Source organism: Coffea arabica, chromosome 10c, assembly GCF_036785885.1.
Source record: "Coffea arabica cultivar ET-39 chromosome 10c, Coffea Arabica ET-39 HiFi, whole genome shotgun sequence".
In the NCBI taxonomy this organism is placed as follows: Eukaryota; Viridiplantae; Streptophyta; class Magnoliopsida; order Gentianales; family Rubiaceae; genus Coffea; species Coffea arabica.
Genome location: NC_092329.1, coordinates 18982040 through 19000896, shown reverse-complemented (window position 1 = coordinate 19000896; position 18857 = coordinate 18982040). Strand labels below are relative to the sequence as shown.

Genomic DNA, 18857 nt, shown 5'->3' with positions numbered 1-18857 from the left:
CCGAGCCAATAATAAATAGAGCCGGCGATAATGGGTCCCCTTGGCGTAACCCTCTAGAAGACTTGAAAAAGCCATAAGGTGTCCCATTTATGAGCACAGAAAACCAGACATTGGAAATTAGCCTCCACACCATGTCAATGAATCTCTCGCCAAAACCAAATCGGCACAAGACTGCGATAAGGAAACGCCAGGAGACCCTATCATACCCCTTAGCCATATCCAGCTTAAGGGCCAGATTTCCCCCCCTACACCTCCTACCCATATCAGCCATCAACTCCTGTGCCAACAAATAATTATCCGATACGGACCTTCCCTTGACAATGCCACTTTGCTGGGGAGAAATAATCCGAGGTAGTATGTCTGCCAGCCGCCCCACCAGAATACGCGATATAACTTTATTCAAGAAATTGCAGACACTGATAGGACGGAGCTGAGAGAAGTCCTTCGGGTTCTGGACCTTGGGAAGAAGCACAATGGACGTCGCCATAATAAAACGCGGGAGCTCTGCACCACAGAAAAAACTCAACACTGCCCGATATACATCTTGAGCCACCACCTCCCAGGCAGTCGTAAAGAATTTCCCCGAAAACCCGTCTGGACCTGCTGCACTGTCTCCATCCATCTCGAAAATCACCTTCTTGACCTCCTCCAAGGAGGGGGCCGCCTCCAAACCCACATTATCAATATCATGACTCAGATTAAGGATGACATGAAGAACCTGGAACTCAGCTACCGGATCGGCTGAAAACAGGCAACTAAAATGGTTGACAGCTTCCTGTCCTATCCCATCAGTGTCCACCAGCCACTCCTCCCTGGCGTCCTGTATCCTATGAATTGTCGCCTGGAAACGGCATTGCTTGACTACCGAATGAAAATACCTGGAGTTACGATCCCCATGTTGCAACCACTTAATCCTAGCTTTCTGGCTCCAGAACTGCTCTTCAACCACAAATAGCCTATGCAGAGAAGCCTGGGCCCGTTGAAGCTCCAAATGGGCCTCAATAGATAGGTCAAACTGTACCCTAAGCTCAGCCGCTGCTACCACTGCCTCTCCCTGTTTAACATTCTCAAAAATATCGCCAAACACCTGCTTGTTCCATATATGAAGGGCACGGGAAACATTCTTTAATTTCCTCCAAACCACACAAAAAGGGGAACCGGACACCTCAATTTGCCACGCAGTCCTTACCACATCTAGAAACCCCTCCTTCGAAGGCCACACGTTCAAAAATCGGAAAGAGCGACAACGGGGAGAGGGTTTAGGAATGAAAGTTAGCAACAGCGGGGCATGATCAGATGGAGCCCGCACCAAGTGTGATACAGAGATAGACAAGGAGAAGTTTAGACACTTCTCATTGATTAAGAGTCTATCCAGATGTTTCCAAATGCGGGCACGCCCGAACCTATTATTGCACTAAGTGGAACTAGGCCCAGAGAAACCAAAACAACCCACCATCACTCATGAATCGAGACAGTTCAACTCCCTCCCCGGGCCTGAAGGGCCTCCCCCGTTTCTTTTCACTGGCCGAGAGAATAAGATTGAAATCCCCAACAACGTACCAAGGCCCTTGCCCTGGCCTATCCCGCAATAGGCCCTCCCAAAGACGCTGCCGGTCAGACATCAGACATTTCGCATGAACAAAAGCTACTAGAATAGGAGTAGGGAACTGAGGGTGTGCCCAGCGAATAGAGAGGTGCTGATCCGACTCTCCAACCCGCTAACCAATGAAAGGAACCCTAAAGAAAACCCACAGATCCCCTACCGAGTTACACACCACAAAGTCAAAGTTTAAGCATAAACGAATAGATTCGACTGCATCCCTTGATAATTTGGGTTCACATATCGCAACTACCGAAAGCTCGTGTATGTGAATCAGTTTTTTGAGTCTTCTAAGATTAGGAGGCTTAGATATCCCCCGAATATTCCAAAAACATGCACTAATCATGAGATAAGACGTGAAAAGAATTTTGGGATTTTTTCGCTACCGACCTCAGTTCTCTTTCCGACGGGATCATGGCCCGGCTTCTCCTCCCTTTCACCTTTTGAAACCTAGGATCAAGGGTGGAGACTTGGTCAAGGTGCAAGTCCTCAGTCATCCAAGGACATCGATAAATGGCCTTCCAATATCTGTATTGAGGCCTTGGAATCTGACTCAATATCTATATTAAGACCTAGTTTTGCCCCATAATATGCATGGGGGAAAATTGCCCATAAAAAAAGTTAGGGGAGATAAATTGCAACTTAGTGTATAGTTGATGAGGGTTTAATGTATTTCATCCGATATTTTAAAGTTCTTTATTCTAGAGTTCCTTATTCTAGTTGTTAAATTTTTCTTTAGTCAAAAAGGTCACTCAATAAATAAAAATGCATATTTTCGTCACTCTAAACTTATGAAAATGTAAATTTTTGTCACTCAACTAATGTGAACACATATCATTTTGTTAAAAACCGCCCCTTTGTAAATAACCATTTATACTAAAAAAGAGTTCAATGACTACAACAAGAAATTTTGAAAAAATTTAGTAACCATATATCTCGTTAACTCAAGTACCAATAACTATGAAACTTTATACAAGTGCCAATACTTATTTTCCGTTGTACATAAAAGAACTCCAAAAATTTCACCAAAAGTAAACTAGTCATCTTAAATTTTCTGCATGCTGATTATGTACATAATAGTCCGCTAATATATGTGCTACCTAAATTGGTTTAATTAGTCAATTCGCAGATTTATGAAGAACATTGTCAACAGATATACAGTTATGAAGAAAGTTATTAGCGAAAAGATGCAAAATTTAGTCCACAAATGCTATTGTTGTTTACTAATATCAGTTTAAAGGGCACCATTGCTAATTGTATCGTGATTTGGGCAAAGTAAAGCCTCTTTGACCTTCAACTTTCACTGGTGATAATCGCTGTTGTTCATTGCTCAATGAATACCTAAAAAGCATGCATGCCAACGCCATGCGTAGGACAAATTGACTGCAATTGTAGAATCTTTTCAATTTGACATCATCTAACAGTCAATTTATGACTCCAAGAAAGCATATTCGCAACCAACTGTGCCACGCTTTCCCATCCTAGGGAGAAATTTTTCAAAGATGTAGGACTTGCTCATCTTTAATGATTTTTTTTTTTTAATTTGAAGAAGATGATCAGTAGTGATTCACCGGTTATCTCTTTAATGACTTGAATCTGTGGCCTACTTATCTTAGGTTGTTTACACATGTTTAAATAAACATACAAGAGGGGATGTAAAATCACATTTATAACAATTATCAATTTTACTGTGAAGGTATTCTCTCCCTTTTTTCTTTTTCTTTTTCCTTAAGTGGATTAGCAATGAATCGATATGAAGAATGTGAGTTATGTAACGTTCATTAACTAGGTTTATTTTTCTTTTAGTGACAATATAAAAATTTCTTTACATATTGTAGTTCTTTTTTGGAGAAAATAAATCTAGTAGTTTAGATGCAAAGAATATGCCATATGCATGGACTAAGAGTTGAACTTATATGCACTAAAAGTGTATATATTATTATGTTTAGATGTGTAGTAAATATGTAAAATTTGAAATTCAAATTCAAATTCAAATAAGTTGATATGCATCAAACAGTAATAAAATATATATATTGTCAAAATATAAAAAATTAATTCTATAAACAAATTAAATTTATATGAATTGACATTGTATACACTGTCACTTTTTTTAAAAATAATTTCTTCTACTGGAGGTGTAAGAAAAAGTAACCATATACAGCAAAGGTAATTATGATTAACTCACAACCTTTATTTTAAGTGTTAGTCTACTAGTGGATATACGAAAGCGCTTGTCTATTGCTTTCTTTTCTATAGAACAAGAACTTGGGTTGCATGGAATATTTTCGTGCAATTCACCCTTCCAAGTGATCATAGGGACATTAGAAGCATTATTTTCAAAAAGATTATTGTAGTAAATTAACCACGAAACTGGATAAACAAGTAGAAGCTTTCTACAGGAGGGCCTAGAAGTTGAATTTTCAATATGAAAACTAAAGACATTGAATATTTAGGGGCTGCTTGGTTAAAGGGTTTGGGAATCAAATAATGGAATGAATCCCTTATTTGTTGCTTGGGTTAAGTCTATTGGAATGCAATTTCTGGAATCATTTCTAAAAAATCGGACTTTCACCATTCCTGAGTAAATTGGGAGGTTTTGGACAAAACCCTCAACTCATTCCCGAGCAAAAACATTTATGACGAACCTACCCTCTTTTTTTCTTCATTACACGCCGCACCTTCTGTTCTTCTTCTTCATCAGATTTTCTACCTCTTCTACTTCACCGGTTGGACAACCATAAAGATCAGTGGCTTTCGACTCTCCTTGGACAACGAATTCTAGAGTTGAAGAGTCTTCTACTAGGGTGAATTCCTTGATCTCAGGTTAGTGGATTACAAACTCCCTTGCCTCTGCAATTTTCTTTTCGTATGCAAGCTTTTCTCTTTCTTCTTCTCTGTTTTTTCAGGCTACTCACTGGGTAGCTGAAAATAAAGAAGAAAAGAAGGGAATCTGATACAATAACACTAACTGGACCAAAATGCTATGATCTGGACCCATCACCTTCTCACTTTTATTCCACTCACGCTACACAATCTGTCAGTTTTGCAAAAAGTCTTCCTTCCATGAATTCATATTCTTTTGTCACAAAATCCAATAAGAAATTATTTCCGCAACAAATACACTATTATTGGTGAGAATAATACATGTTTTTAATCCATGTATTTTGTTGTAATACATGTATTTTAATTCACTTACTTCAACAAATACATTATTTTGTTCTTTTTTTTGGTGAGATAAATGTTAATGTCACTAGATTTGTCATTTTTATGGTTTTAATGTGTTTTCTTGGATTACGCATTCAATGGAGGTCAATCAATTCTTGATCTTTTGGTTATTTGATCTGTGAATACTGGTATAGTTTGGGTGGGTTTTTACATGCCCTGTACCTGTTTGTAAAATTGTCTGCTTGAATAACCTTCAGTTTCATAGTTATTCGTACATTAGGATTTCAAGTTTCAACCATCAATTTCATTTGTTTATGCTTATTTATATCTATACATCATTGTGTTTACGGATGTATGATGCATGTCTAGGCCCTTTAATAAGATCAATTGATGTTTAATGCATTTGAAGATTTTGATGCCGTAATCTAGTTTGGTGAATACTTACGTTTGGTTGTCATATTGTTATGTAGACAAAGATGCCACGTTTGCCTATTGAAAACAGAAGACGCAAAAAATATCGAGGGCAAAGCCAGATTTTATCAGGAATGATAATGGTTGTTATTGCACTGTTTATGATGTGGTACCAGTTAATATTCATACATCTCAAAAGTAGAAGACGCCAAATAAAATCAAAAGAAGAAAAAGTCACTGAGCGCATGCAACACTTATTCAATTTGACTAGGGAGAGTGATGCTTATTGTATTAGCGAACTTCGTATGGATAGACGAACATTTGGGATATTATGTGAAATGATTAGAGACACTGGAGGTTTGAAAGCTACAAGAAACATGTCAATAATAGAAATTGTTGCCATGTTTGTATATGTTTTGGCTCACCTTAATGAATTCAATGGTTATCGACCACAAAGACCAGAGGAATATTTCAACATGAAACATTCTAAAGCTAGAAATATCATAGAAAGATGTTTTGGATTGCTAAAAGGAAGGTGGAAGATTCTAGCATCCCCTTCATTTTTTCCAATTCAAACACAAGTGCGAATAATTATGGCATGTTGTCTGCTGCACAACTTGATAAGGAAGTTCATGACTTTTGATCCACAAGAATTACTACAAAGTGAAGAAAATGAAAGTGAAGACGAAGACAGTGATGAAGAAGTAGAGTGCATATCCACTATTTTGCCAAGTGATCAATGGGCAAATTTTAGAAATAATTTAGCACATGAAATGTTTGACAATTGGAGGACTGGACTTAGTATTTAGCTATGAATGGATGTTTAGCTCTTAGACTCATTAAATTTGGATTGACATTTGATGTACTCTTGTAGTGGATTTGTGAATTAGATTGACACTTGATGTATGTTCTTTTAAATTTGGATTGACTTTTAATTGTATGTTCTTTTATGTGTTTTGTTATATTATAAATTTCAGTTATATGCTATTGTGTATCAAAATTAATTGATATATATGGGTTGACTTCTAAATGATAGGATGGAGAATGATGAAATTGTACGTGGAAGAGGGAAAAATAAATGTTTTTGGACTGGTGAAGAGGTAAAAGTGCTCATAGAATCATTGCAAGAGTTGGCTTGTGATCCAATGTGGAAATCAGATGGAGGATTTAAAAATAATTATATGAGCGAATTGCTTAAAATTATCTTGCGTAAGCAACCTACTTTTACCAAACAAGTCAGCCCACATATTGAATCAAAAGTTAAGTGGCTGAAAAATAGGTTCCATGCAACTGTTGAAATGTGCAAAGAAAGTGGTTGTAGTTGGAATGATGCTGAGAAAAAGATTTCTTGTGAAAAACAGTGGTATGATGATTGGTGCAAGGTAAGAAATTGATTACTTTTTACATTCTGATATGTTCTTTTTCAACCTTTTATTAAGATTATCATTTATCTTTCTATTCTATCTCTAGACTCATAAGGATGCGAAGGGCCTTTGGGATGTCAAATTTCCATATTTAGGAGATCTTGAAATTGTATATGGAAGAGACAGAGCCACTGGAAATGTTGCTGAAGATTTTGCACAAGCTGTCCAAGATATGGAAGATGTCCAAAATTTGGAGGAAGGACATGAAGGGCTTGATGCTATGTCAAACTCGGATAATGATAAGGTAGAAGAAGATGAAGTAAATTCCATAGAGCAATCAACTCAACCAAGCTCAACAAGTACAAGAAATTCCAAGAAACAAAAGAAACAATCCCCTCCCATTGCAAATGTGTCAAAAAAAAATGAAATCTGCATCAACAACAAGGGGTGATCTTGATGCATCATTGCAACTTCTCACCAGCAAATTTGGAGATTTCGTGGAGGGAATTCAAGTTAATTTCACAACTATGACAGCAGCCATGTCAAATGAGGATAAACGTGAGCAATTGGTCTCCGATAGAAGAGATCAAGTTGTTGCTGAGTTAATGAAACTTGCTTTACCGAGTGGAGATGTAATGAATGCAGCCGACATACTTTCGGAGCAGATTTCCAAGCTTCATGTGTTCTACAATCTTCCTGCAGAAATGAAACGACAATATGTAATTAACCTCCTTTATCCTCCATCTATTCGCTGAAGTAAAATTATTGTTAGCTGGAAAGTGATGATTTGATGGCAATTTCTTTTTGTTATGGTGATTGTTAGATGGTTATATGATTAGTCTTTTGGAGATTGTGAACATTGAGTGGCACTCTCGACTGGATTAGACAATTGACTTGTATTTGGTATGGTTAGCTTTTGTGATTTGAGTCTCCTTCTTTTGTTCATATATGTAAGGAGAGATCTATTTCATATCATTATCTAATATAGGAACCACAAATGACTTGTTAATGGTGTAAATTTCCAAAAAGAAAGAGTTTTTAAACTAATTTCCTAAAGGCTAGCAATTTTTGAGTCTCTTCCCCAAGGGTGAAAAACACATTCAAGAAATGCGTTCTTCCAAATAAAAATGCAACTTTCAAATACGTTATTTTAATTTTCGTAAATTTGTTTAAATATAAAAAATTGGTTAAATAGCGTATTAAATACAAAACCTGCTAATTTCCCATAAAGAGCTGGTATCTTATGAGTAATTTCTTTTTTCTTTTTAACTTTCACATATTTAATTTATGTTAAATACAAAACATACTAGTTTTCCTTTGGGCTCTATTTAATCAATTTTTTCCATAAAGAATTGGTATGTTTTCCATAAAGAGTTGGTACAAAACATACTACAAAACCTGTCAGTTTCCCTTAAAGAGCTGGTATCTTATGGGCAATTTTGTTTTTTTAACTTTCACATATTTAATTTATGTTAAATACAAAACATACTAGTTTTCCTTTGGGCACTATTTAATCAATTTTTTCCATAAAGCTGGTACAAAACCTGCCAGTTTTTCATAAAGAGCTGGTATCTTATGGGCTATTTAACCAATTTTTCATATTTAAATAAATTTCCAAAACATAAAATAACGTATTTGAAAGTTGGCGTTTTTATTTGGAAGAACACATTCCTTGGATGCATTTTTCACCCTTTGGGAAGAGACTAAAAAATCGTCACCTTTTGGGTGATTGTTTAAAAACTCCTTTTTTTGAGAATTTACTCCTTGTTAATGCAGCCACTATATTTATTTTCTGGTATTAATTTTTTTATTATTTATGATTTTCTTAGGTTTTATCAAAAAGTTAATAACTATTGTAGTTACAATTATGAAAATGTTAATTTGTCGTATGTGTAATTCTTTTGTTTTAGAAGAATTGTTATATCAGGGGTAAATTTGGAATTTAATTGCATTTAATTCCGAAACACTCATCAAACCAAGCATCAGGAATTGGAATAATGCTAATTCCAATGTGTGAACCAAGCAAGATATTGGAATGAAAAGTTTTAATTCCAAAACCAGAGTCTATGATTCCAATTACAATTCCAATTCCTAAACTTGAACCAAGCGCCCCCTTAATTGGCACTTTACACAGGAATGCCTAGAACTTGCAATCTTCTATACAAAGTAAGATTCCAGTTGTCTTGCTCCTGTTTCAAGCACAGGATCCAATGCAAGTTTTTTTAAGACGCATGAAAGCCACACTCCAAACAAACACACACAATCACACACTTCAGTTTTGGATGTTAAAACATGGTCATTGTGCTGTCTTAGGCACTTGATCAGGCTGAACTCTTTATTTGCTAAATATTTGCCTTTTGTTAGTGGGTACCTAATGAAATCTCTGTTTTGGTATATATAATATTTAACCTTTTTCAGGTGGAATGATTATTCAATCTAATAAATCTTACTTTATGATTATAAAACAATTAGTTGAAGACGACTAATTTGTGGTCTTCAATATAGGATTAGTAGTTTGTTGACAAAGAAATAAGAACGTTTAACGAACATACATAAAGTGAAGTCGGTAGATCACATAAGATTGCCATGATTTACCAGATTGGGTTGATGAAACTTGCCATCAATTGGTTCTTCTGGGGCCCTATTTTTCTATTTACTGAATATTCTCTTGATTAGAGGTGCAATTAGAAGGTCCCTGTAATCAATAGTCAGGGACTCAGGGTAAGATGTAGAGTTGGGGATAGGATTGTCTTTACCATTATGCACATTTTGCTGAGCACGAACAGAATTAGTATCGAGACAAACAAAATGTACTCATTTTTTGGAGGGCCAGTGTAATCAATTTTTATTTCGGTAAATACATCCACTTCCAAACAAATTGATCTGGTAACTTGGTCCAGTGACTGCTATGAGTTTGCATACAGTTGGGAGACTGCAGTGCTCTGTTGAACTTCAATATCAAGTTTAATCTCCTCATCACATTTTCTTGTATAGTGTTCGAATGTGATTTTTCGTATAAATAGAAGTCTAATCAATTCGAATGTTCTAACACTCAAAATTATGTGTTTATTTAAACAAGTTTGAAAATATTTTAGAACTTGTTTATTCAGCCAAACTCCAACCAGATTTTACTGAGTCAAGTTCGAAATTTTTTACAGCAAACTTTCTAGTTTTGTGCTAGTGGAGAAAACTTTGTGTCCAACTTGAGACTTTAATGAACATCAAATATTGTTTGTATTTGATTGATTAATTCGCTAATTAAGTTCAAACAAGCTAATGCTTAGTCGAGTTTGATTCAAACATTAAAATAGTTTAATTCATAAAATGTTGAAATCGCAACATGCAATCTTACCAAAAATATCATGTTAAAGCCATATTTTATTCATGGTTCCAACATACCTAAAAGAGTTTTTCGCTTCTCTTCCCCTTTGCTATATTCCATGATAAGGTTTGGCTAAAGAAGGAAGTGCTGGAAAAGCATCACAACAATTTGCAGGTCCGTACAATGAATGGCAGAAATAGCACTCATCCTTTCTGCTCCCATTCACAGTAAACTGAAAGCAAATACCAAAAGGTGCTGAGATCGGGCCCAAGGATATAAGTACCTTGCCGACCAAATCCAACTTCTAAAATCGCCCTGTCTTTTTTCCAATTAGTAACATTTATAGGTATTAACCCATTTCTATTACTCCTCCGTCCCCATAAAAATATCATACTTTTCATTTTAAAATATTTATTATATTAAAAAAATAAAATATTTTTTAATTTTTTTAATATAATTTTTTTATTCATATGCATGTTATCATTTAAATTTATGAGAATAAAATTAAAAAAAAAAGTATGAATATCGCAATCAAATCATTATTTTTAAAAAATTAAAATTTTAAAATATGACTAAATAATTGGAACGAAAGGAGTATTAGGCAGTAATAATTTTAGAAAATATCTAGCCGAAGTAGTAAAACATGGCCCATAGCAAAATGAGTGCTTGCCCCACTCTACTCCAATTCTAGGCTCTTAGCATGATACCATATATTCTCATCAAAGGATTGAAATTGTACAAGACGATGTTGGACCATACAGGTAAATTTTTCTTGTGAGTTGTCATTCTGTGATTTAATTAGAACTAACAAAAGCAAAATTTGATTCAAACGATAGCCATTTATTTTTCATTAAATTTCATATACATATTAGAATTAATTTTTTATACACTGATAGTGTATATACTGTCAATTTTGAATGACTAACAATTATTATAAATCAAATTTCAGATATATATAATGCATCTATCGTGATAGTATATATATTGTCAGCGCATATAAAATTTACTTTTTATATTATCTGTGCTTAATTCCTTTTACTACTTCATTAGGTAAAATCCTTCTAGAAAATTTATATATATTGACTGTACCAGAGGATGTTACAGTAAGGGCCGTGGAGTTCAAAATTCACAACCAAACCTAACAGAAACCCAACGGATGTTCCATGCCCTCCTCCCTCGCAGTACATCTATGCCCTCCTCTTCTCATCTCTTGTAGTGCACTCAAGGATCAGAAACCAGGGTGGCTCCTCAAACAGATACTATAATTTAACCTATCAGTTTTGAATTTTTACTAAGCACTGAAAGTGATTAAAAAAAAGGAAATTTTTTTCTTCCCTTTTTGTTTCTCAACTGCTAAGCATGGCTTTGAATGTACATTGGTGCATATACTACACTCCTTTTTACTTTACCACTATGACAAGAATGAGATCGAAAATTGAAGAAATATACTACCTGATGATCAAAAGGAATTAGAATTGAAAACTACAAGTTGCTGGAATTTTTTGCAAAACATGTAGGAGTAAAAGCTGTTGATCTATATGCAATCACTGGCTGAGTAGTGGATTAATTGCACTACTGTCCCATTCATATCCCATGAAGAAACAAGGAAAAATAAGAAAAAACGAAATGTAGCATGCTGTGGTAAGATATTTTTGCTTATTATCAGAAAACGTAATGTAATTGCCTCTATAATTTAATTGCTTAATAAAACGTTCTGCTTATTTAACAAAACTTACACTTCACTTCTTGAGACTTGAATTCAAGAAACCACAGCATTGTTTATATAAGACTCTAGTTTTTATAACAAATTTGGCTAGGTAGACACTACTTTTACGATAAAAAAAAAGGGTTAGATTAGCCTTTTATAGCTGATCTGGGTACGTAAAATTATATTCAATTATTGTATTTTTTTACTTAATTTTGTATTACTTTATATAATATTATTGTACGGATTCAAATGTAAACACTTTTAAAAAAACACAATTCCCGTAGACACTTCTACAAAAGCACAATCCCTAATTAAGCCCCAAATTTGTAGAGTCTTGAAATCGATGTAAACAAAAAAAAAAGGCAGAAAAGCCTATTTTTCCTGCATTTGAGTTGTATGGTAACTGATCATCCTACTAGAGCACATAATCCGATCGAACTTGACGTTGATATGTTGCTTAATGAGAAGTAGATAAGCACCTAATTTCTAAGCCTTCAATTGCAACTATTAAAGGGCTTTTGCAGCAAGTTTGTGATGTGAATTTAAGGGTTGAAATCCATGCTAATCTTGTTAAACCTCTTCTTTGGTTAACATTATTTAGTTAAAAACCCACAAGCAAGACAAAACCTCCAAGCAAGAAAAGACAGAGCCCGGGAAGTAGACGAAGGATGAAGGCTTTTGTGAGGGAACTGATGTGTCTTAGTTAAATGTATTGGTGAGTACAAATGATTAGTTCTCTGATAAAGACAGCTCTTGATTCTGATGTGTCATCCATGTGGCCGCTGCCAAAGGGTGCCAATTGTTGAAGGGCGGCGCACCAAACAGACAGCAAGAGCTGGATTGTTGGAGGAGATAATGCATCACTCAACTATGGTTGGTCTTCAATTTTGGTGTTTGCAAATTTGCCTCCTTGTTGTCACATCCAAAATTCACCTTTGCTACTCATAAAGCTCCGTCCAAGGGTAGATTATATGGTCTGATGGTGGTGTCGAATCTAACCCTTTAGTGCAATAAATCAATAATTAGAGACCCATTGGAGATAGAGTGCTTCTCATCTACATTTTAGAAATTTCGATGCATTAGTCATTTTCACAGTTAACTATCCCTTCTGTATGCATAACATGGTGAAGCCTGAGAGCCCAACTCAATTGGAAACCGAGCCTCTCCAGCTGAGTTGAGTTTCATTATGCTCGTTTAATGTAATTTTTATAATATTTGGTATAAAATTTTGTAATTTTGTTATAATCATGAAATTCGTCACAACTAAATTAGGGTAATATTAATGATTGTACCAAAGTTATACGAATTTATATCCAATGTTATAAGAATTATATCAATCAAATAGAATTGAATAGAATTTAACTGGAAAAACCTGTTTCCATTTAATGGATGGACAAATTAAGCAAAATATAATGAAGTCATTGGTTTGATTTTCAAACACCTCTTCTTTGACTTCTTTCTTACTATATCTAGAACTTATTTTGGACCGGAAAATAACATGGTTCAACTACACTAGGAACAAGAGTAACAATGTAACAAACTTGTCAATTTGTACTTAATTTAAAAAACAGTCATAAATCACAGTCAATGCTTAAAGTTTAATGGACTTTGGGATGAGAATTGACAAGTACCGTAAATAAAGATGGTAGTGGAAAGTCTTGGGGCGCAATGTAACAACAACGGTGGGGGGGTGGCGTGAAAATTTGTTGTCACGCCGTCCAAACAAACCTTTCATCTATCTGCCACCCCACGCGTAATCAATAACAATCACCAGTCCCCCGTCATAGTACCTTATATAAATACACATATATATATATATATATGTGGATAGAGATGGTTTTGTACTATATTCTATCAAATCCTCGCAGGTTTGTCACATTTCAATTTGTTTTCTTCACTATTAGTGAATAGTGTTTCACCCCTTCTTATCATATCATATTGTATTTATATACCAACAAGCTTCGCCAACAACAACGTTCAACCAACACTTGAGGCTGATCGGATGCACTTTCTCATTTTTAAGCTGTTCTCTCTTTCTCCTGACCAATATCTTCATCAAATACCGCAATCCCAAGAACTCTCCCTCTCTCTTCCCCCCTCTTCCCTTCTGTCAACTTCCAAGAAGAAGAAGAAGACAAGGTTCAACTTTCTGGTTAGTGTTTACAATGAGAATAAAATGCTTGCCATTAGTTATGCTTTCTTGATCTGCTTGTTATTGTCCTTCGCATGAAAAACAATAAAGAATCGGAATATGGTTCTTTTTGCGAGTAGTCTATAAGCCACTAGTGTCTCTCTTCTAAGATGAACATGTGGGCAAATGGTACTTGAGTTAATGGTTGCTCAAATATGATGAATCCATCCATGCATGTCGTGGATTGGATGTAAATTAATACTATACTGAAAGGTTCTTTCTTCCAACATTAAACTTCACCTCAGTTCCTCGATCATTTGCCATTTTGGTTTCTAGCATATTCGAAAATGAGGTGGAAGATGCCGCGCAAAAGAAAAAAAAAAAAAAAAAGAAGAAGAAGAAGAAAATGAGGAGATATTTTGATCTTTCTAAGTAGCATCATAGCTTAAAGGGTTGGTCCATGAACAATCGTTTCTGCACATTTTTTGTGTAGCATGGTGGGTGTGAGAACGTTTTCTGCAGTCCAAGCCCTGAGCTTGGAGTGGAATGCACTCAAAGAAATGAACATGCTTGTTGCCTACAAAGTCCGTTTTTGCGGCCGGCCACTTTTGTGTTCAATAAACTTGCCTAACTACATGCAAGAAAGGTGATTGGGCTAGGTTTAGCAGTAAAATGTCTGTGTTTCTTGGCGGGATCCACTGCTGGTCTGCCATTTATCTAATGTATACCATTGGCACACATGAAGTACACATTTCTTGGGTCCCTCCCTAAAATGAGATCATCATCATCATGGCCTTGTGCTCACGGATGGATGTGAATCATGGCAAATTTACAAAACATGGTTTTGTGCAAGTGTAAAACACACTCAGTGAGCTTTTCAGCTCCCAAAGTTGCTTTCTTGATGTTAAAATAATCAAAAGGAAAAATATCTTCAAAGAGCTCATTACTTAGGAAAGTATCATCAGAATTGCTTTTGTTATGTAAGTCCCTTCTTCTTTGTTTTTTTCTGTCGAATATTGCCCTTCCAAAATCAAATCATACTTCAATTCCTATGGTCGTTCATAGCTGCTCTAGTGAGAACTTATTGGCTGACTTTGTTTTCTAGGATAAGTTAATCAATGGAGATGGAATCATGTGTGCCTCCTGGATTTCGATTTCACCCAACAGAGGAAGAGCTTGTTGGATATTACCTCAATCGGAAGGTTAATTCATTGAAGATCGATCTTGATGTTATTGTTGACATTGATCTCTACAGGATGGAACCATGGGATATACAAGGTATTTGATGACTTTAAACTCACCTTTTTTAACAATTACACAAATCGTGTTGCACTCAAATAAGAAATACAGCTGCATTTTCTACTCTTAACAATAAATCTATATATCTTAGAGTTTAAGAGTCATGACAATGTGATAGTTTTCTCCCAAAAAAAAAAAAGATTTTACTTTTCAGGTTTTTATTTGTTTTAGTAACAAAGCTCATACCATATACATGAAAATCAGGTATAGGGTTCGAAATACATCCTACTTTGTAAATTTTTTTATTAAAAAAAAGGAATAGATGGTTTAACATATTGAGATTATTATGGCAAACATCCAACTAGAGCAAATTTTGCATAAATTTTTTTTTGCATGGTTTGTTTTGTTTAATGTAGTTGTATTTTCTGATTTACAGATCGGTGCAAATTAGGATATGAAGAGCAAAATGAATGGTACTTCTTCAGTCACAAGGACAGGAAGTATCCAACAGGAACTCGAACCAACAGAGCCACTGCTGCTGGATTCTGGAAAGCAACTGGAAGAGATAAAGCTGTGATCTCAAAGGAAAAAATTATAGGAATGAGGAAGACCCTTGTGTTTTACAAGGGACGTGCTCCCAATGGGAGGAAGACTGACTGGATCATGCATGAGTATCGGCTTCAAACATCTGAGCAAGGACCTTCTCAGGCAAGTTTTTGAATCGACTTTATCAAATCGAAATTATTCCTGCAAAATACTAAAGTTTCACGCTAGAAGTAAAAGGAAGAAAAAACTGTGGCTGCTTTCTTGAATGCAAATTAATTATTATGCAAGTCCGTACTTGAAAAAGGGAGCAAAGGATTTAAGCTTTTGGAAAGTTGGATTTTTTGATTAAATCGTAACTTTAGTCAAGAGAGGCCATAATGTTCTTTTATGCATGCGAACACGCACAGAAGAGTGTCACATATGTTAAACTGCATGTCTTTTTACGGTACAGTACGACAACATTGGATGATTCATTTCCCATCTTTGTGTCCCTTTGATACACTGAACCTGCACATATCTCATCTTTTTGCATGTGTTTTAAACGTTTCAAAATGTTCTATTTGTTCTCATGAAAGCTACGGTTTAACAGGATTTCCAGCCAAGTAAAAAGTCTTGCTCGATGTGCACCAAATTACCTTTTGCTCTTTCATATGTTTATAAAAACTATGGTGAAGTCACATATAGCTCTGGTGGAATATACTCATTATAGTCAAAACTTTAAATGTCATTCATTTTTCTAGTAGAAGTTGAATTATTCGAGTGGATCCTTCATTTGAACTCAAAGTTATTTGGTTTTTTCTATTAATTACTGTAATACCTTCTGTGATTCAATGTTCATGAGAATCAGACATAATGTTTTTAAAACAATACCAGAAATTTTTCCAAACGATTCGCTTTCTAAACCTCATCATCCCTTTTTGGCCCCCACATAAAACCAAATAAATGCTGGATTACAATTAGAACCTACAAATTAGTGACACTAAAACTCGTTAGAAGGATGTTGTTTGGACTGAAATCTAACTAGGATGTTGATATTGCAGGAAGAAGGATGGGTTGTTTGCAGAGCATTCAAGAAGCCTTGTCCAAGTCACAAGCAAGGTCTTGAAGCCTGGAGTAATGCCTACTACATAAGAGAAAATGGAAAATACCAGCCTCCATCATTTCCTGACAAATCAATTAATTCAATGCATGCTGTCAATCCGATTTCAATCCATGGGGTTGATTTTCAGCAAGTTCCCTTGCTGGCAGATCATCATGAACTAATATCCAACCATGCGGCCCGTTTTGACAATCAACTCATTGAAATTCCACAACTTGACAGCCCTTCTATTTCAACGAGTTTGGCAACAAAAGATCAGGTTTTTGAAAGCGGTAGTTTAGTCAATGAAGATGGCGAAGATGTGAGGAGCAACATATACTGCCAGCAGTACAATGATTGGAAAGTTTTCGATAAGCTACTTGTTCAACAAGTGATTGATCCATCAGCTTCATATGCATGCCAAAACCAGCCTGTGTTAATACCCCGGGATGATGAATTGTTGCTTGGATGCTTTACTGACTTTTAGGTAACTAAGATTGGGATGCAACCAGGGACAGGATTCAAAGACAAATAGATGGTACTATTAAACAGTATCGTCCACTGAAAAAGTTTGATTAACAGTATACTTTTCTGAGTTGGCTAAGAAAGCCAACTCCACGCTTTTGGAAATCTATGGATAGGCATGACAAAGGAAGAACATGTGGAAGGAAGTCTTACTCAAATCTGGAGTGGAATTGTTGCTAACTTTGCCTTTCAATATTTTTTTCACTAAAATTGTGAATTTTTCTTGCTGGATGTAATTGTATACTTATATTGCTTTGCTGATTGTGTTCTACAATGTCGTCATACTAGGTTAATTTTTGGCTAATTTTTGCTTGCCCTAAAAGTGTGGAATATTTTAGCCTTCTTAATGTTCAATTGCAATTTTTTCACCTAAAACAACGGATCCATTTTCTTACCAGGCGTTTGATTACAGCCCATCAACCTCCAGTCCATGCATGTCCTGGTCGAATTAGCTTTGTTTGGTATTTGAACCTGTATACTCTACCAAGAGTATTTGGAGAAAGTTTGCTTCATGCATGGTTTATAGATGGCAAGCCTTGGAGTAAAAGTCAATAAACTAGGCAATGATTGATTGGAACTTCAAGGATTTCCCTTGATGTCTTATAAAACCCAGTACTTTTTCCCGGGATTCCCTAAGGCTATGTTGGGGAAATTCTATTAATGTAAGGGAATTAAAATATCCTACTACATTTGTGATAGCAAGGGACAAAACAAATACCCTGTTACTACAAGGAAAACCATTAGCAGCGTCTCACATTGGTCGGAGCAGTAAAGTGAGTTAATCATAGGAGTTTTCTAATAAATGCTGTAATCTTAAGCCTGAGAATTTTTCAAATGGTTTTTTCAACAGGTGCTCATGGATACTTGTTAATATATCTAAATTTTATCTAACCTATTATGTTCATATGCATATTAATAATTATTATTCTCCCTTATATTTATACACTTTCTTTAATTAATTTTTACTTTCTAAAAATTTAACCTTTAAAGTACATCTTAACCATTATCCTAAATATCTAATAAGAACCTGTTAGATAGACTCTTTCTCAAATTAAGTGATTGAAGATTCTAGATTAGTGTATCTAGACACACACACACCCGTTAATCTCTCATTCTAGAATTAAAAATTGAGAGAACCTAAAATTCTAGTTCACTTTTTGGCATCAAGGACAGGCAATGGCTGCTGCCGTCAAATGTCCATATCCATCCACCCTCAACGTTAGGAACTTTGTGTCATTATAATTGACAAAAGAATACTACCGAAGTTGGAGGACCAAAATGCTTGCACTCATTGAGAGTCAAGACTTTTATGGATTAATTAATGGAGAATGGCTGACGCTATGTCAAACTATAACTATTTCACCTTGGATGCTAAAACTGTCAACGACAAGAAGGACGTAAAAAATCCAGATTTTATCCTATGGAGGAACTTAGTGTTGTAATATAATAGGTATTTCAAAAGATTCTGTCTTATGGAATAACTTGAACTCTTTTTAAGCAAAAGATTTTACTTAAAGAAACGTGACTTTTATCCTATTATCCATAACAAACGTAAATCTTTGATTGCCAACCGAATGGATAAAGTTTGATTTCATCAAAAAAATTTTGCCATCACATAAAGTTTTCATGTTTGCCAAAGATTAGCAATAGATTGATTTTTCTTAAAGATAGAAATGTTCCAAGATTTCCTCAACATCTTCTTGGTTGTTGACCTCCTACATGTTAGAAAATTATACATTGTTTTGTCACAGAAAACTCAATTTTCCAA

The 18857-nt window shown here is 35.2% G+C and overlaps 1 protein-coding gene across 1 annotated transcript; it reads left to right on the top strand.

Annotated features, from left to right (window-relative positions):
- The first annotated feature begins 13550 nt into the window (after positions 1 to 13550).
- On the top strand, positions 13551 to 17431 carry LOC113713194 (NAC domain-containing protein 30). Its single transcript, XM_027236851.2, has 4 exons — positions 13551 to 13722; positions 14807 to 14979; positions 15377 to 15648; positions 16527 to 17431. Exons 2-4 carry the CDS (start codon positions 14820 to 14822, stop codon positions 17049 to 17051), a joined length of 957 nt encoding a protein of 318 aa, XP_027092652.1. The 5' UTR covers positions 13551 to 13722; positions 14807 to 14819; the 3' UTR covers positions 17052 to 17431.
- The last annotated feature ends 1426 nt before the right edge of the window (positions 17432 to 18857 follow it).